Source organism: Lissotriton vulgaris, chromosome 2_1 (assembly GCF_964263255.1).
Source record: "Lissotriton vulgaris chromosome 2_1, aLisVul1.2, whole genome shotgun sequence".
Classification (NCBI taxonomy): domain Eukaryota; kingdom Metazoa; phylum Chordata; class Amphibia; order Caudata; family Salamandridae; genus Lissotriton; species Lissotriton vulgaris.
Window position 1 is genome coordinate 812,596,949 of NC_141687.1, and position 20,845 is coordinate 812,617,793.

General features: G+C 46.6%; 1 protein-coding gene across 2 annotated transcripts in view; it reads left to right on the plus strand.

Annotated features, from left to right (window-relative positions):
• RBM45 (RNA binding motif protein 45) overlaps nt 1-20,845 on the plus strand; it is a 453,234-nt gene that overhangs the window by 280,348 nt on the left and 152,041 nt on the right. For both annotated transcript variants that reach the window (XM_086956199.1, XM_086956200.1), the window contains one exon: nt 11,322-11,451. In XM_086956199.1, the coding sequence (XP_086812325.1) occupies nt 11,322-11,451 (130 nt within the window). The remainder of the gene's footprint in view (nt 1-11,321; nt 11,452-20,845) is intronic.

A 20,845-nucleotide genomic window follows, 5' to 3' on the forward strand; every position in this document is an offset into this window, starting at 1 on the left:
ATTGACCATGAAGAAGGAGATGTGACCAATTTGACTGTGGTCAATCTCGCAGTAAGGTCATTGACGGACACAGAAATTGAACTTTTAAGCTTAGGGCTTACATTCTGCCCAAGCAGCAGTCTTGAATACACCCAGAAACGCATCGATCTCTTTCGGTTCACAAGGAAGTTGAAACTTCACAAATATTTTAAGCTGAGACCGCACACGAAAGATCCAATGAAAAAAGGTGCCAAACTGACAGCAACGGACACGCTTAGTAGCAGGGACATAGCGGTCTAGAGGCCCTTGAGGACTTAAGATTGGAGCAAGATTCAAACTTTAGTGCTCTGGATATGGCTCAGCGAGCAATACTGCAAGGAGTGGACCAAGAGAGGGATGAAAGCCACTTTAAACCGGTCTCTGTTTTCGTCCCGCAAACACCTTGGGATGCTGTGGATGTTTTTACGGAGGCAATGAATAATGACCTGTTGAGATATAGGAAGGCGACAAATTCAATCAGCTGCAATTTTACAGATACACAGAGGACGGCACTACAAAATGTGATGAATGACAACACTATTGTAGTGAAACCCTCTGACAAAGGTGGAAATGTAGTCCTTCTTAGTAGGGAGTATTACAGAAAAGAAGCAATCTGACAGTTATCGGATGAAAAATACTATACAGTGAGTAGCATTGAAGCATACCAACAAAGCATCAAAGATTATGATGTTCTGATCAGCAAGTGGTATGATCTATCGATGTTGGTCAGGGTTGAACATCTTTTCCTGCGAAATAGCCATCCGATGACTCCCACCTTTTTATAACCTCCCTAAACTAGTTAAAAACAGTGTATGTCCCCCTGGTCGCCCTATTGTTTCTTGAATCAACAGCCTCACTGAAAAGATGTCCAGATTTGTGGACCGCATCCTGTTCCCTTTAGTGGTGAATATACAGTCCTATGTACAGGACACCGAGGACTTCCTAAATAAAATTGAGGACATGGTATGGGATTCTGACTACCTATTGATGGTGCTGGACATCACCAGTCTTTATACTTGCATAGAACACAGACATGGCCTGACTGCGGTCCGGCACTTTCTAGACCAACGACAAATGCGCTTTGCGCAGCACAATATGATGACTTTGGAATTTGTAGAATTCTGTCTGACCAATAACATTTTTTTGTTCGAAGAACAATTGTATAGACCGAGATCTGGGACGGCGATGGGCACCTGCTTTGCCCCCAGCTATACAAACTTTTTTGTTGGCTGGTGGGAGGAGCAGGTGCCCAGGAGCTGCAAGGTGGGACAGGACAGTGGAAAAGCTGTATGTTTGCATCGCTATATAGATGACCTATTCATTGTGTGGCAAGGGGCAGTGAATACGGCAGAAAAATACATCGGGATCTTAAATAACAATGAGTATAACTTGCACTTCTCAGGGTCCATTAGTCCGGTGGCAGTGGACTATTTGGACCTGGGGGTGTTCGTTGATAGTGGCCACATACATACTGCACTTTTCAGAAAGGAAACTGCAGGCAATTCCATTCTGTTTGCCAACAGTAGTCATCCACCTCCGTTGGTTAAAAGCATACCCTACGGGGAACTATTAAGACTCTGGAGAAACAGCTCAAGGGATCAGGATTTTGAGGCGGCTGCCTCGGAATGCCTTGCACGATTCAGCCCAAGAGGGTATGGTGAGAAGCTGCTGCAAAGCGCTCTTAAAAAGGTGAGCAGAATCCTGAGAAAAGAACTCTTGTGTGTAAAACCTTCTAAGAGCAAGGGTGACAAGAATTCAGGATGGTAACCCCATTTTCATCTGGGGCGAACGATCTGAGAGCAATGTTGAGGAAGAACTGGCACATTCTCCAGACGGATAGTGTGCTAAAGGACGACTTACCAGCCAACCCCTTGGTGACCTTTAACAAAGCTAGGTCATTGAGACATGCTGGTGAGAAGCCATCAGGAGAAACCTTACGGGAAATGAAGGGTTTCTATCCCTGTGGCCGCTGCAAGGTCTGTGCGGCTAGCAGAAGAGTCCTCACATATGACATACCAGATACAGGGAAAATAATGAAGATAAAGAAATTTATCACTTGTAGCACCCCCTATGTAGTTTACTGATTGGTTTGCCCGTGTGGCTTACTCTACATTGGCAGTACAATCAACCAATTAAAAATGAGAATACTCGAACATCTCCGAGCTATTGACAAGGCGGATACGGCCTATCCGGTGGCCCGCCATTTTGCAGAACTACATGAGGGATAGGAGTAAGCTACAATACTTCGTATTGGACTCTGTACCATTGAATATCAGGGGTGGGGATCGGCTGAGACTGCTCTGCAGACTAGAGTCAAGATACATCATAGACCTGTCTACTAAGCACCCCAGGGGCCTGAACAGTGGAGAGGAGATGGCAGTCCATTTAGGGAAGTGAAAAGAGAATAACTGTATGACATACTGTCCGATTAGCTCATAAGATCTGATATGAATTAGATTGATATTGAGACATCATTGATTAATTTTACCCTTAAGTGCAGGAACTTAGATACAGGGATAAAAAAAGTGACGAAGTAGCTGTGGAAATGAATGAATTCTTTGAGTCAATTTTTAAGGTTAGCTGTGCACTGTCGATTCTTAATGAAATATAATTCTGATTATTATTGTTTCTTGTTCTGTTCTAAATTGATAAAGTTAAAAACAATCTGGATAGAGTGACAAGGGACATTATCCGATCCACGGCTAGACTGTGTGGCATTTTCCAGTGTGTAATGTTGTATACCCACTGCTTTTACATAGTAACCTATTTAAGGTTGCATGATATTTATAGGAATGTAATGGGAGAATATACATTCCAAGATGGCGTTTATGTTGTTGCAGAGGGGTTAGTCCCTTGTTAATGTCCAGTAAGGTTGAGCAACTTTATTAACATGTCAAGAGCATAGTGTCACTGACACTGGCAAAGGCAAAACGCCGAAATGCGTTTGTTGTGTGGTTCCTGAAAAATAAAGAAACTGTGGACCTGACCTGTCCCTCCGGAGTGCTGTTTTCTGCGTGAAGGCAAAAAATGTGAGCATGATGATTGATTTATATATATATATATATATATATATATATATATATATATATATATATATATATATATATATATATATATATATATATATATATATATATATATATATTCTCACAATGTTTGCTCCCGAGGAAGAAAACTCTGGTCACACCTGAAGACTCAGCTTATCGCTTCTTTTATTGAGGAAAAACAAACAGCTTATGGCATTGTCCCAACATGTTTCGTTCCGCCTGGAACTTCATCAAGGTAAGCCTTGCTCTGGAATCCGTTGCGCTACACCCCACAGCTCGATGTAGTGGACATTCATTTTGTTTGCCTCCAGTGGCATTCTTTTAAGGAATCACTTCCGTTTTTAAAATGAATTGTGGGACTTGTAGTTGCGCATAGATTCATGACAGTTTGATTAGCAGTCCAATTTATTTTCAAGTCTTTTCCTATTTGTTATAAGTGTCTCACTCGGTGTTCTGTATGTCCTTCATAAGTTCTGACACTTAATCGGGTTTGTTAATCCAAAAACGATGTCAAATAATAACCCTCCAGTGGGTAGAGCGTAATGATATTTGCATATCGGCGCTTGTTTTCCCTTGTTGATAGATGTTAGAGCGATGAGTCTTCACGGGTCAGCCCTCCTTTGAAGCCGACTCCAGAACCAATACCGCGGGTACAGTCCCCGGCGGCGCCAACCTCCCTTTTCGTTTTACCGAGTCTGCAAGATGGTTCAGGGCGGGAGATCCACGGCGCTCTTGTGGCGGTGTACTACCTTCGGCAGAACCACGCCGATATATATTCTCACAATGTTTGCTCCCGAGGAAGAAAACTCTGGTCACACCTGAAGATATATATATATATATATATATATGTGTGTGTGTATATATATATATATATATATATATATATATATATATATATACACTTTAGTAGCATATTACTGTCATTATGTGTAGGTTCACATTCCAGCCATCCGGCTGTAGCCTCCTCTAGAACCTTCTCAGAAGCCCAAGTACTCAGATTTTCTACTGCACGTCGTGTGAAGGGAGTCTCCCTGAGCTCTGCTCAGTTTTCTTCAACTCTAGCTGTTTGTTTCTTCAGAAAATGTCTTCAAATCGGAAATCTTTATTTAAAGCCTGCCCTTCTTGTGATAAACTGCGCCTTTTCCATGAGGATCCACACAGTAAATGCATTCACTGTCTCTACCCAGACCACGAGGTGAAAAACTGTAAGTACTGTCGCACTTTTCCTCCCAAGACTCTGAGGGATAGAGAGGCCCGTCTCCTTCTGTGGCTACAGAAGTTGAAGACTTCAGAGTCTGTGGTTTCTGAGGTAGAAAGTTTGTCATCTGGTGTTTCAAAATCCTCTCAGAAGCGTGGTTCTGAAACTGAGGTTCCATCTCCTTTTCTGAAGAAAAGTAGACTGTTGGAATCCTCCAGGATTGTTTCCCCACAGGATTCGCTTCAGGGCACGTCTACGGGACCTGGTTCTCGGACGTCTGCGCCCAAAGCCTTGCCTTCCACTTTTAAATCTGGCATTGGCTCGTCGACGGGCTCGTCGATGTCTTCAGTGACGACTAAGTCAGTGACTGTAGCCTCTACGACATGTACTATGTCAACCAGTACTGCGTCGACGACAATCACCTCGTCGACGACAGCCCAGGAGGTGAGACCCATTACTTCTATTGTGAAGATCTCTTCAACGAGTGTCAAATCAATATCGTCGACTAAGAAGTCCTAGTCGACGTTTCCCTCGTCGACGGGCCCATCATCATCGGCCATCATATCGTCGACGACTTCGTCGACAGCTGTCATCCCGTCGACGTCTACATCGTCGACGAGTAAGGCTCCAATCTCGTCGACTGCTCCGTCGATGGACAAGAAATCTTCGTCGACGAAGAAAAAGCCTTCAATTTCAGCGTTGATTACATCTATGGCGACGTCACAGACGCCTTAAGTTGATTCTAAGACTGCCGCAGTTACGTCAACGGGCTCGTTGACGTCTCATCAACCTTTGGACACAGCTGACACTTTTACAGTGGTTACTGCTTCTTCTTTGAGGACAATACCTCTCATTCAACTGAGTCCAGTGAGAGGTGGAACTCGTCTTCCAGACCAATTGTTTCAGTCTGGTGGGGAAGAATCCGGAAACGATTCAGAGGTGGAACAACTATTCAGACAGGCATCTAGTCCATCTGATTTGCACATTAAGTGCCAGGAGTATAGTGATGAGGGTGACGAAGAGGAAAACGTCGAAGATGGGAACTAATTATTTCCTGTTGCGGAATCAGAACCAGTTACTTCGGAGCTGGTTACGCAAATACTATTATCTTTGGTCATGAATCTGCAGCACATGCTAGATGACTATAACTGCAGGTTCCCTCCATCTACACCTGCCCTCTCCAGCACCACAACTTCCTCCACAGCCTCAACCTCAACTTCCTCAAGCACCTGCACCTGTTCCACCCGCGTCACCGGGGGGTACTCGTCCTGACACCGACAACGAGGATCCTGATCCTCGCGACACTGATGACGACGACAATGACGTCAATATGAATGAGTGGGACAATTACTGGGCTTAACACCTTCCTCTCCGCCCACCTCACCTCTTGCATCGCCTTCAGTGGACATTGCAAATTTCCATAATTTGATGGTCCGTGCTGCAAAGTGTTTTCATCTCACTGTCGAAAAACAACAACATGAAAGTGAATGCTTCTTGTATGATTTTAAGGACCTTTCACAAAGGCAATCCCACACAATACCAATGATTGACTTTATTTGGCAGGAGAGCCTTAAGTTAATGGACCATCCAAATTCGGTACCTGCAGTCTTGCTCAGATTAGACAAGAAATATAAGACTCCGGCGTCTGCTCCGGCCTGTTTGGTGTCACAACCGAAAGCAGATTCGGTTATAACTCAGGCAGCACAGAAAAGATCCCGCAATCCTGCTACACCGCTCATGTCTCCTCTTGATCAGGAAGGCCGCAAGTTGGACTCTATAGGAAAAAAATTTACAACAATGGCGGCTACTACTGTGAGGGCGGCTAATACCTTGGCTATTTTGGGCCGTTACGACTGCCAGTTGTGGTCCGAGATTGCCGCACTGATTCCTCAAATACCCGAGGCCATCCGTGCAGAAGCGCAGGCCATTATTCAGGAGGGAGAGATAATTTCATCCGAAATTATTGAATGCGCGCTCGACATTTCCTTCACGGGCTTTCGTCAATTGGCTCGGGCTGCAGTCTTGAGGCGTCAAGGCTGGTTGAAGTCTACCACCTTCCATCCAGAGGTACAAGCAAAAGTCCTGGACGACGGGGAGTCGTTGTTTGGCAAGCATGTAGATGATGCCCTTGAGGCTATAAAAAAGGACACCGACACTGCTAAGTCCTTAGCTACCCTCCAGTACAAGGAACGGCCCTTTCGGGGGGCACGCTCTACTTTTCGAGGATCAGGTCAATATCGTTCGTACAACACCTACAACGATAACCGGCAGAGGGGTTCCTACCAATCCCAGAATCGTCAGTCCACCACCATACCATACCAACGAAAAACAACATATAGAGGTGGCTCAAACAGTGACAGTCTCAGTTCCTTTCTTCTGCCGACTGTAAATCTTGGAGGTCGCATCTCAAAGTACTTTTGCAAATGGTCCGAAATCAACTCCGACCAATGGGTCCTGGACGTTATCTCCAAAGGACATACCCTGGAGTTTACAAAATTCCCTCCCACTCGTCCACCTTCGGGCCACCCTCTCCCCATCTCAAAGAACTTTTGGCCCAGGAAAATTTGATGATCAAAAAGGTAGCCATCGAGGTACTGCCGCAAGATCAACGCAGCAAGGGGTTTTATTCCTGTTTCTTCTTAGTCAAGAAAAAGTCGGGAAAATGGCGTCCAAGGTTGGATTTACGGGCCCTGAACAAATTTATCATTTCGAAGCAGAAGCGCAGGCCATTATTCAGGAGGGAGAGATAATTTCATCCGAAATTATTGAATGCGCGCTCGACATTTCCTTCACGGGCTTTCGTCAATTGGCTCGGGCTGCAGTCTTGAGGCGTCAAGGCTGGTTGAAGTCTACCACCTTCCATCCAGAGGTACAAGCAAAAGTCCTGGACGACGGGGAGTCGTTGTTTGGCAAGCATGTAGATGATGCCCTTGAGGCTATAAAAAAGGACACCGACACTGCTAAGTCCTTAGCTACCCTCCAGTACAAGGAACGGCCCTTTCGGGGGGCACGCTCTACTTTTCGAGGATCAGGTCAATATCGTTCGTACAACACCTACAACGATAACCGGCAGAGGGGTTCCTACCAATCCCAGAATCGTCAGTCCACCACCATACCATACCAACGAAAAACAACATATAGAGGTGGCTCAAACAATAAAAAGCAGTGACAGTCTCAGTTCCTTTCTTCTGCCGACTGTAAATCTTGGAGGTCGCATCTCAAAGTACTTTTGCAAATGGTCCGAAATCAACTCCGACCAATGGGTCCTGGACGTTATCTCCAAAGGACATACCCTGGAGTTTACAAAATTCCCTCCCACTCGTCCACCTTCGGGCCACCCTCTCCCCATCTCAAAGAACTTTTGGCCCAGGAAAATTTGATGATCAAAAAGGTAGCCATCGAGGTACTGCCGCAAGATCAACGCAGCAAGGGGTTTTATTCCTGTTTCTTCTTAGTCAAGAAAAAGTCGGGAAAATGGCGTCCAAGGTTGGATTTACGGGCCCTGAACAAATTTATCATTTCGAAAACTTTTCAGATGTTAACTCTGCTTCAAATTCTGAATTATCTCAATCCAGGGAAATTCTTTTCAACGATTGACCTCCAAGACGCATATTTCCATGTGCCAATTCACCCCAGACACAGGAAGTATCTACGCTTCACGATCGGACAGCTGAACTTCCAATTCAAAGTCCTACCATTCGGCCTTCGATCAGCGCCGAGGGTCTTTACCAAGATCTTGGCCCCGCCCCGGTAGCTGCCTTCCTGCGTCTGCAAGGCGTCCAATTTTATCCATACCTGGACGACTGCCTTATCAAGGCCAAGACTTTTCAACTGACGGAGCAGCACACTCAGCTCTGCGTCTCCCTTTTCCAAACCTTGGGGCTTTCAATCAATTGCCAGAAGTCACACTTTCATCCGTCGCAAAGGCGAGATTTTCTCAGAGCCTTGCTAGATTCTCGGCGGGGGAAAGTGTTCGTTTCCCAAGAAAGACAGGACCGCATGGTAAAGATGGTGCAATTCCTACAGTCAAAACTGTACGTTTCTGTTCGAATGTTCAAATCATTCCTTGGCATGACTTCCTCGTGCATCCAAATTATCCCCAATTGCAGATTGCACATGAGGACTCTACAGGAGGAATTAGACAAACAATGGAAACAGGTGTCAGGGTCATTCGAGGACAAAGTTCTTCTAACACCTCGCATCCAGAAAGTGCTGGAGTGGTGGGCTCACCCTCCAAACATATCTACGGGCCGTTCATTCCAAGACGAACCTCTGACTCTGATGCTTACAACAGACGTGCCTCTTGAGGGATGGGGAGCGCATCTCGACGGCATGTCTGTAAAAGGAAAGTGGACGGCGACCCAACGTACTTGGCATATCAATCGCCTGGAACTCTTGGCCCTAAAGTCCTTCCAGAGGTTAGTGCAGGGACACACTCTGTTAGTGAGGACAGACAACGCCACCAACATGCACTACCTCAACAAGCAGCCTCCTACTTTCACAACTGGCACAAGAAATATGGGATTGGGCGATTCAACATTAAATCCATCTCACAGCCATCCATGTGCCGGGTGTGGCCAATGTTCTGGCGGACTCACTCAGCCGGGCGTCGTCAGACAAACACGAGTTGGAACTCAAACAACCAACCAACCGTCGATTTCATCTTCTGGCGGTGGGGCCAGCCGCAAATGGATCTTTTCGCGACTGCTACCAACAGGAAATGCCAACGCTTTGCAAGTCGGCATCCCCACAGAGAGTCAAACGGAAATGCATTTTCGATCAATTGGTCGAATGACTTCATCTACGCTTTCCCTCCACTTCCTCTAATTCCTCGCCTGTTACACAGGATGAGGTATCAACCTTGCCGCATCATCCTGATTGCACCCAAATGGCCGAGGCGTCCATGGTTCACGGACCTGCTCCTATTTTCACAGTCCGACCCGATACCGCTTCATCCTCTACCTCACCTCCTCACGATGAAGCAGGGACAAATCTGTCACCCGGATCCGGCATACCTCCAACTCCATGCCTGAAACCTGAATACAATGAATTTGCATGTCTAAATATCGACGAGGACTGCAGAGAGGTGGTAGCGCGCCCTCGCGCTCCATCCACCATTAAGACCTATCAATTAAAGTGGAAACGTTTCTGTGTCTGGTGCCGCACTAAAGATTTGGACCCTATGACTGCAAAACCTGAACAGATCTTGCCTTTCTTTTTATCCCTGGTGCGATCAGGACTTTCACACTCAACTCTTAAAGTGTTTGTGGCGGTGATTTCCCGCTTCCGTCATGATGGTTCTACATCTCTATGTTCCTCGAGAATCATTAAGCAATTTTACAAGGGCCTTTTTAAGGATGTTTCCACCTATCCGTCACCTCCCACCAGCTTGGCGCTTGAATTTGGTCTTGTCTCAACTGCTTCTACCTCCATTTGAGCCTATCCACTCTGCAAGTCTAAAATTTCTCACATGGAAAGTTGCTCTTTTGCTCGCCTTGACATCCTCGAGGCATGTCAGTGACATCCAGGCATTTACCATATAGCCTCCTTTTCTACAATTCTCCAATGAGGCTGTGACATTGCAAACTAATCCTAAGTTCATCCCAAAGGTTCCCAGTGACTTTCATCTCAACGAACCCGTAATCCTGAAGACTTTATTTCCTGCTCCGCAAACTCGAGCTGAGCGGTCATTACACTCATTGGATATGAAACGTTGTCTCAAATTTTACATTCAGCGAACTGCAACTGTCAAAGTCAGATCAATTGTTTGTGGCGTATGGCCCAATTTGCAAAGGACAACCTGTTACAAAACAGACCATAGCCAGATGGATATCTTCTACCATATCCTTTTGCCACCAACCAGCTGGGAAGCCCCTTCCTGCTCCAGTTCGTGCTCACTCAAGTAGAGTGGTGTCTACTTATGCTGCCATTTTTGCGGGGGTACCCCTGAGGCAGATCTGCAGAGCTGCTACTTGGTCGAGCAGCCATACTTTTACAAAACACTACTGCCTGCAATCAACAGATGATGCGGCAGTAGGTCAAGCGGTGCTGCGGAATCTTTTCCAATAAAGGTGAGCCTCTGTTGCTACCCGCCTCCAGTCATAAATGTTTTTTCTAATAATAGTTTAATATCATTGCATTTTGACTGATATGTTTACCTTACTTGCTTTGGTATATCACCTTTATGACTTATGTGATGCTTTACTGCTTTCTACTCTTATTCAAGCATGTGAATCTATGAAAGACACCCCTAATACTGGAGACGAACAAAAGTTACTTACCTGTAAACTGTGATTCTCCAGTATTGGTGTCTTTAATAGACTCGCATACGACCCTCCCATCCTCCCCTCAGAGGCTCTCTTCTCCTCAGGCACTTTTACTTACTTTGTGCTACGAAAATCTGAGGACTTGGGCTTCTGAGGAGAAGGTTCTAGAGGAGGCTACAGCCTGATTGGCTGGATTGTGAACCTACACATAATGACACTAATATACTACTAAAGTGAGTTCTCCCTTAGGCTTTTCAATGTGCCTATTATGTTCTATGGTACTTTTTAAAATTTACAATTTTATTACATTATATGTATGTATATTTTTATTTATGATATTTTTCATGTATACATGCATATGTTGCTGCTATTTTATGTACCGTGGGACTCCCACTTCGACGACGGGGAATATTCAAGCATGTGAATCTATGAAAGGCACCAATACTGGAGAACCACAGTTTACAGTTAAGTAACTTTTGTTCATATATCTGCACACACTCCCTTTTAGTGCAAATTATTGTTCTATTAACCACACACATCATATGAATGTTCAACGTATTTCGGCTACTGTGTAGCCTTGGTAACCAAGCCTCTAACAGCCTAATCTTAGCGCTAGACCTGCTTCTAGTAGCTACTCTAAATGTGCCCAAAACCAATACGATACAATGTGTAGATTTGTTTTATGATTTTGTACTGAATTGCGTTTGATGATACTATGAATTTGTTTCTGAAATCCATTTGTGATGATTTTAAATGGAATTCTAATTTAGGTTTGATATTCTGTTGTTGCAGGACATGCAGTGATTCAGTATCAGAATGTAGCATCTGCCATTTATGCAAAATACAAACTGCATGGCTTCGAATACCCCGATGGAAATCGACTTGGTGTTACGTTTATAGATGACGGGGGTGATAGCACAGAGTAAGTAGAATCGTTGAAATCTATGTTAATATCTCCCAAAGAATTCATGAAGGAAACATACCCACAGTGCTTCTATGTTTATTGAATGCTTTAATCACAGGCACTGGAATTGCGTAATTCAGCACTGTTGTCTGCACAGTCGCAGATTTTTTGCATAAATCGCCACCTGCTGGTAAATACGCAGCTTTAAACAAAACTGTGTCTAGCTTAGACTCCCCACATTTTCTCTAGGAAGCTACATTTGGACACCTGTGAAATATGATCTCTTTATTTTTTTTGGGACATTACTTGTTTTTTTGTCAGTGTTTTTAAAGGTCCTTCAGTAAAGAAGTGAAAAGGTTAGCCACGTGCTGTTGGTATTCATAATTGTAGAATTTCTGTGCTAAAGTTTATCCGAACTGAAAACAAAATCCTCTATAATAAATATATTTTATTGATTGAATGTATCATTTTTTATTTTGCCATAAAAATTAATGATGTTGATTCGTCTTTAAATTGAACTGTTATAAAAATAGTTATCTGAAGAAGCTACTCCAGACATTAGGCAACCCTTTTCAAGTTCTGATGCCATTGATTCTTCATGTATGACATAGCACCTCACTGTCATACCAAATATATAATGTACTGTGCTGTTCAACACACTTCCACAATCCTCATAGCGAAACAAAGCATAAATTGGACTCCAAGAGACAGTCTTTGAAATGTGTCGGGGGAAATGAAGAAAGTAATGCACATATTTACCCACAAAGTGCATATATGAATGTCTGCTTGAATATTTCACCATCTATCTCAAGGATACTGCAAGTACACAATAAGTCTAAAGGATTCCTAGTTTATCCAGTATTTGGGTGTCTTTCATAGATTCACATGCCTGAATCATTCCCCGTCTTGAGACGGGAGCCTCCGGTATATAAAAAAGTAATGTCCTATAGACATACATAGAGAAAAATAGGCCTAAGGATCCCACCTTATTGGCCTATCCACGTCCTTTTGTATAAAGGACCAAACTAGAGTAGGCCCAAGGGTCCCATCTTAGTGGCCTATCTATGTCCTTTTGTAAAAAGGACCAAGTAAAGAAGACCAACCAATCAGCTACCACCCCCTTCTAGAACCTTCCTGTCAGGAGCCTAGGTCTCTCAGATTTTCTACCGCACGTTGTTCTAGGGAGTCTCCACCTGAGTTCTCCTCAGGATTTCTACTTCTTACTTTAAAAAACGAATTTACAAAATGTATTACATTATGGCTGATGCCCAGAAAAAGGGTCTCTTCAGAGCCTGTTCCTCGTGTGGAAAGAAAAGGCTCCATGTAGAGGACAAACATGAAACCTGCTTGTATTGCCTCTACCCTCACCATCTAGTCAAGGACTGCAAAATATGTAGGACCTTCTCAAGCAAGACCCTCAAAGACAGAGAAGGACGCCTGCTACTCTGGCTGAACAGACTGAAGGACAGAACAGATGCCTTGGTGTCGGAAGACGGTGAGAGTGTGTCTGGTACCTCACAATTTTTCTTGGAGAGGCCAGGGTTACTTTCCCTAGCCCCTCAGACACCCCTCCTAAGAAGACTCTCAAGAAGTCCTCAGAGGGCAAAACCTCAGTGTCTGGCAAAGATCTTCCTGTCGTCAGGAAGCAACCGCTGATTTTGACGACGACACAACAAGTATCTCCTCAGCGCAAAAAACTGCGTCAACGTCGACTACCGCATCGTCGACCTCTTCCTCGACGACTAGGACGAGGACGACGTCTTCATCGACGGCGAGTATGCCAGTGTCGTCGACCATTCCATTTACTCCATCGACGACGATCTTCTCGTCGACGTCGAAGCCAAAGTCGACGACTATGGTCCCGTCGATGAAGATCATCCCGTCGACGAAGGACACGACAACAAAAACGTCGACGACTGGGAAAATACCGTCGTTTAAGGACACGTCGACGAGAACACCGTCGACGACGGGGAAAACACCGTCGACGAAGGTGATATCGACGACGACACCGTCGACAAAGTCGTCGACGATCCCTGGAAATGCATCGGCGCCGCATCTGACCACCCCAACAGGAAAATGGAAAGAGTCTGCGTTACTTTCTCACGCCATGGATACCCTGCCGTCACAGACATCCCATGTCGCCATTAAGATCACGAGGAAACCAATTACGCCAGACCTGAAGTCACCCAGTAAGGTGCAAGAGCTGCCTCCAACCTGTCTATTACAAGGCGAGGAGTCGGAGGAAGAGCTGTACACACAAGCCACGAGCCCATCAGACCTTGTGGTTAAGTGCCAAAGCACTGATGAGGAATTAGAAGAGGTGGAACATGTAGAACATTCAGTCCACACTAGAGTCCACACTCTGGTTACACCGATGGTGTGCCTACCAGCGGCCATTGTATCAGACCTACAATTTTTAATCCAAGATTATAAGCAGCGGTTCCCGGAGCAGCCCTCTACGCCTTTGCCTGCTACTTTACAAGCACCCACTCCTTTGGCCCGACACAAGCCGCCACCACTGGCACTCAGTAGAGAACAAGAGCCAGTGCAGGAAATGTATTCATCTGCTGACGAAGAAGGGGACCAAGAAGAGGGCGAGGTCCGTGGAGAGGAGTCTGACCCAGATGCAAATCAAGACTATATCGCTTCTTCTCCGGCCTCCCCGGAACCACAGTCCTCGGAATCACCACCCACAGACATTGGTGGATTCCATAACCTTGTAGAGCGTGCAGCCAAGCGATTCCATATGGCTATGGAAACTCAGGAAACGGAGTGCTTCCTGTACGACTTCAAGGAACCAGCCAAAAAGACAACCAAGTCAATTCCCATCATTGACTTTATATGGAAGCAAGGAAAATTACTGATGCAAACACCAGCCTCAATTCCAGTAGTGGTACCCAGGCTTGAAAAGAAATACAAGGCAACCTCATCAGCGCCAGCATGCCTCACAGGTCACCCCAAGGCAGATTCTGTGGTAACCCAGGCGGTGCAGAAAAATTCACGTAACCCAGCATCGCCTTTGTCAACACCACCTGACAAGGAAGGCAAAAAACTGGATACTATTGGCAAGCGTTTCTCCACCACGTCGGCCATGACAGTAAAGGTGGCAAATTCCATCGCACTCCTGGGCTGCTACAACCGGCAACTTTGGGCAGATATTGCACCTTACCTATCTCACCTGCCAGAGGATGTAAAAGAGGAAGCTCAATCACTCCTCTTGAAAGGCCAGACGTCTGCTTCTGAACTCATTGACTGCGCAATGGATGTCGCCTTGACCGGGTTCAGGCAATTGGCATGTGCTACTGTACTCGGAAGACAAGGCTGGCTCAAGGCCACCTCTTTTCGCCAGGAGGTGCAGACGAAAATTGATATGCCTTATGACGGCCAGCATCTCTTCGGGGAAAAGATTGATGAGGCCTTAAATACTATCAAAAAAGACCCGGACACTGCCAAAGCCCGTGGGACACTGCAATTCCGAAACCAGTCCTTTCGTGGGAACAAAAACAGAGGACAATCCTCTTATAGAGACACATATCAGAACAGGTCCTCTTATTCATACCGCCAGAACAGAACGCAATACCAACCGCGACAACAACAGCAAAGGCGTCAGACTTCCTACGGCAAGTCTAACTATAGAGGGAAGAACCAGAAAAAACCCGCTGGCGGCCACCAATGACTTGTGTCAATGGCCCATCCATCCACCATCGAGCTTCTTCAAAATTGGAGGAAAACTCACACACTTCCTCGCAAATTGGAGATTGATAACAGATCGGTGGGTGCTCCAGCTCATTCAGTTCGGACATTCTCTGGAATTTGTCACAATTCCCCCGACAACACCACCTCGCAAACGGTCCCACAGGCACCTACGATTGGTTCGTCAGGAAATCGCTTCCATGATGCAGAAGGGAGCGATAGAGAAGGTTCCACCTGCCCACAAATGGAAAGGTTTTTACTCCCACTTCTTCCTGATCCACAAAAAAGGGAAAAAGTGGAGACCAATCCTGGATCTCAGGGCACTCAACGTGTTCCTAAAGAAACAATCGTTCCGTATGGTGACACTCCAGGACATCCTGGGACTATTGGAGGAAGGAGACTACATGACGTCCTTAGACCTGCAGGACGCCTACTACCATATTCCTATCCTCAAAGGCCACAGGAAGCACTTCAGATTTGCTGTAGCGAGGCAACATTACCAATTTCGTGTCCTCCCGTTTGGCCTCAAATCTGCACCACGGATATTTACCAAATGCCTCTCCCCTGTGGCAGCCTTCCTTCGCCAACAAGGACACCAGGTCTTCCCATACCTGGACGACTGGCTGGTAAAGGCACCATCCAAATCCTCCAGCGCCTGTCTGAACATTTTCCAACGTCTAGGTTTGACTCTCAACCACGAGAAGTCTACACTAGAGCCCAACAAGGTCATTACCTTTCTTGGGGCGACTCTGGACACAGAACGTATCAAAGCTTTCCCTTCTCAGGAAAGGAAAGTCAAACTCATCTCCCTGGCCACGTCAGTGGCATCAAGGTAAACTTTACCGGTCCGCACCTTCAAGTCTCTCCTGGCATGATGTCCTCATGTATCATGCTCATACCCCATTGCCGCCTCAAGATGCGCCCACTCCAGGAGGAGTTAACAAACCAATGGACTCAAAGCACAGGATCATCCGAGGACCGCATAAGTCACTCGACACATGGTCAACCACTTACAGTGGTGGAGATCGCTCAAACACCTGTCAAAGGGATTGCCGTTCCTGCTCCCCGCAGAGCCACATGTGATAACAACGGACGCATCCTTAGAAGGCTGGGGAGCGGTCCTCCAAGAACTCCAGGTCAATGGCAAGTGGACAGAACAAGAAACCCGGCTCCACATCAACCTATTGGAGTTAAGAGCGGTCTTCCTGGCTCTACAAGCCTTCCTGCCACGCATTCAAAACTCCCCAGTGCTCGTCAGGACAGACAACACCACGACGATGCACTACCTGAACAAGCAGGGGGGGACGCGATCGCTATCACTATCTCGCGAATCGGAAAGGGTCTGGAACTGGCTGGTGGAACATGGGATAACGCTGAAAGCAGAGTACGTCCCGGGCAAGGACAACGTCTTGGCGGACGCTCTGAGCAGACAGGGAACTCCATCTCACGAATGGGAAATAGACCTGGAAGTGCTGGAATACCTCTTTGCGGAATGGGGAACTCCACAAATAGACCTCTTTGCCACGAAAGAGAACGCCAAATGCCCAAGCTTTGCAAGCAGGCATCACCAACCGGGGACCCTTGGAAATGCTTTTTCCATCGCATGGTACAACATCTTTGCATACGCCTTTCCGCCATTCCCACTGATACCCAGGATTCTCAGGAAGATGAAGTCGGAGACCTGCACTCTGATCCTGATCGCTCCATTCTGGCCGGGGCAGCACTGGTTCACGGACCTTCACCGCCTCTCGGCCCAGCCACCTATTCGACTGCGTCAACACCCAGCTCTGCTCACAATGTCCCAAGGACAGGTACTTCACCAGAATCTGAGCTCTCTAAAGTTGTCAGTGTGGCTCCTGAACACCGGGAATTCAGCCACCTAAACATCCTGCAGGAGTGCAGAGACATCCTTGCAAAGGTTAGAGTGGACAGCACTAATAAAACCTACACATTAAAATGGAAGCGGTTTTGCTCTTGGTGTGTGGCCGAAGGCCTACACCCTCTCCACATCACTCCTCAGCAGCTGCTACCATACTTGCTACATCTGGCACAATCGGGCCTTGCGCACTCATCCATTAAAGTGCACCTGGCGGTGATCGCAAGATTCACAAAGACTTCTAAGGGTCCATCCCTATGGGCAAACAGACTTATAAAGCAGTTCCTTAAAGGCCTATACAGGTCCTTTCCACGACCAAGACTGATCCCTCCATCGTGGCACCTCAACGTGGTCCTTCACCAATTAATGAAGCACCCCTTTGAACCCATCCATAGGGCGGACATCAAATTTATCTACTGGAAAACGGCCCTCCTCCTAGCCTTGACTTCGGCTAGAAGGGTCAGCGAGTTGCAGGCTTTCTCAATCCAAGACCCTTTCATTCAGTTCAGGGAGGACAGAGTGCTCTTACGAACTAATCCTCGGTTCATTCCGAAAGTCCCTTCGGACTTCCACCTCAACGAACCAGTGGTCCTCAGGTAATTTTTTCCAAATCCTACCACGGTAGCGGAGAAAACTCTTCATTCATTGGATCTGAAGAGGTGTCTTAAATTCTACATTGACAAGACAAAACACTTCCGAAAATAATCTCAACTCTTTGTTGCCTTTAGTAGACCACGGAAGGGCATGCCCCTGTCAAAACAAAGCATTTCAAGGTGGATTTCTCGGCAATCACCTTTTGCCATGACAAGGCCGGACGACCTTTGGACTCGAGAGTCAAAGCCCATTCGACAAGAGCCATGTCCACGTCTGCGGCACTGTTTGCTGGAGCAGCGACCTGGAAGTCACCGCATACCTTCACCAGGCACTACTGCCTGGATACTGAGCTGATGAAGGATGCAGCAGTGGGCCAAGCAGTGCTGCGCCATCTATTCCAGTGAGGTGAGCCTTCTGACATCCCTCCATCCTTTACTGGTATGCACATTCTTTTACTAATATTTATAGGACGATGCATTTTGGTGGTTTTACAGTCACGTGATATGTATATCTACAGACTTATATATGATGATCCATCAAAAATGTGCAAAATATATTGCTTTCTACTCTGATTCAGGCATGTGAATCTATGAAAGACACCCAAATACTGGATAAGAAATGCGTTACTTACCTGTAACTGCAGTTATCCAGTATTGGTGTCTTTCATAGATTCACATGCACCCTCCCGCCTCCCCTGGAAGGACTCACCTATCTCTATAACAAGTTTACGCCTACCTAGCTTGGTGCGTACGAAAATCTGAGAGACCTAGGCTCCTGACAGGAAGGTTCTAGAAGGAGGTGGTAGCTGATTGGTTGGTCTTCTTTACTTGGTCCTTTTTACAAAAGGACATAGATAGGCCACTAAGGTGGGACCCTTGGGCCTACTCTAGTTTGGTCCTTTATACAAAAGGACGTGGATAGGCCACTAAGGTGGGATCCTTAGGCCTATTTTTCTCTATGTATGTCTGTAGGACATTACTTTTTTATATACCGGAGACTCCCGTCTCGACGACGGGGAATGATTCAGGCATGTGAATCTATGAAAGACACCAATACTGGATAACTGCAGTTACAGGTAAGTAACGCATTTCTTCTATCCCAAACTATGTAGTTGGTATTAGTTGCCTTATTCCAGCATAGAGGGATCTACTGATCCCTGCCTGGACAACTGGCTTCTCAAGCCATGTCTCAAACACACTTACTTGATGAGAGTATTATTCTTCAATGTCACGATCTGAATCTTGAGATCGGTGCAACAAAGTCGACCCTGAAGCTACTTCAAGTCATCTATTATATACAAGCAGTCTTGGACCTGAAGTTAGGAAGTGTTTCCCTTGGAGTAATGGCATCAAAAGCCAAATGTTTGTCCATTGACCAGCGATGCTTCTTTTTCTAGGCTCCATTAAATATTCATGACCTTGAAAAAACAGGCTACGCATGCGGTCAATCGAGGAGTTGAAGAACTAGTGTGAGACTCCAATTCCAGTCTGGTTTCTTTGGAGAATCTTGCCTTGTGTCTTATTTCAGAAAGCTTGTCTGAGCCCAAGTACCATAATTGATGAATCTTTAGGGGTTTTGGGAGACTGCCTTGGCAACTAGTCGACTCCTGGGCATAAGTCACATGCGAAGCAAAGGTACCATAGTAATGTGGTGGAGCGAATAGTTGTCCATCTGGCTTCCTTGGGTTTCCCCCAAATCTGTTTGGTGGGGGAACTGAAAACACCACCAACATGTATTACATTAATAAGCCACTGGGGAGAGAATGGAAAGGGGCGACCACTCGGTCCCCCCGAACGTATGGTGGAGTACTCCGATCCCCCCGGGAAGCCATTTTGGGCGGGAGGCGAGTCTCGGCTGGTATGCCCGAAGCGGCGTAGCCGGGGCGCGCCTTTTCCCGCCCAAGAGAGGGTTGTCCTAGACACCGACACCGCTAGCCACGCCCCGGAGGCGGATTGGAGGTGGGTCCACGCCCGCCCGAAGAAGGATAAAAGGAGCGACAAGCCAAGGAAGCATCCTCTTGTTCCTGTGCTCTGAAGCTGCACCTCCCCGTTGCACGTGAGCTCGAGACGGAACGAAGAGCTAATTTTGAGAATTTAATTTTTGTGTTTCTTCTTTCAGCGAGTTCGGAGCTTCCTGACCTAGGACCTTGAGGAGTATACGGGGACGATGCCTAGCAAGAAGGTCGGAAAGAGGGTCGGGACCGATCAGATGCTTCGTATGCTCGTGAAGGACATGGCGGACATGAAGAAGCAGATGGCAATGAATGGTGCGGGGGGACCAAAGAGAGTCGTCGGACCAGCATTGCCGGGAGTGGTCCCTAACGGGAGAGGTAGAAGGGCCAAGAGGGGAGCGTCGGGTGGGGAGGCCCCGGTTCCCGAAGCACCTCCAACACACCCGGTCACCCCGATCGAGGCCCCGACTCCGGTCCCGAACGCGGGGCTCCCAATCCCTGTGGTGGTCACTCCTGTGAACGGGGAGGATATGCCTCCTGAGCTGGCTGCCCAGTTGGCGGCATGGTTGGGCAAAGAGAACGAGGGGGCCACGGCTGAAGAAGCCAGGTCGATAATGAAGCAGTTGCGGCAATCGAAAGATGCTGCGAAGGCACCGTGTCCTTTTGTTTCCCCGCAGGCTCCCGTGGAACAACCAGTATCGGGCGTTGGTTCGGCAGGGACTACGGTCACAGCTACCGGTTCAGGTAAGCAGCCATTGCCGATGGCGGGGGAGGGATCGGTACTTTCAAGGAGGGATAAAGTTGTTCAGCATATCCCGATTGAGGTAAAAGAAAGGATATGGGCAGATAAATATGTGAACATGTTTTCCTTGTTGACCGATCACTATGAGATTGAGCATGTAAAAAATCAAAAAGAGTTTTTACATCCTAGTGTATGGCGCGCCAAGATGGCCGGTTTCAGAGTTGAAGAATCGATAGGCAATTGGGGCAGAGCGTTTGGAATGTTCACTGCAATTATGGGGGAACGTAGGCCCGAAGTATTGGTGGAATTAGCCGTGTACCAGACACGTATCATGGAATTTTATGAAACATATGGGGGTAGTCAATGGTTTTGTTATGATAGCATATTTCGTAAGTCCAAGGAGCACGACTCATCCCTGACGTGGGATTGTTTCGACTCCATTTCCTGGCAAAAAATGGAGAAGTCAGGCACGGCAAAGTCGCCATTTTTAGGGGGAAACGTGGTCGAGTATTCCCGCCATTCGTCAGGGGCGCCCTTTCGGGCGGGATCAAGCAAT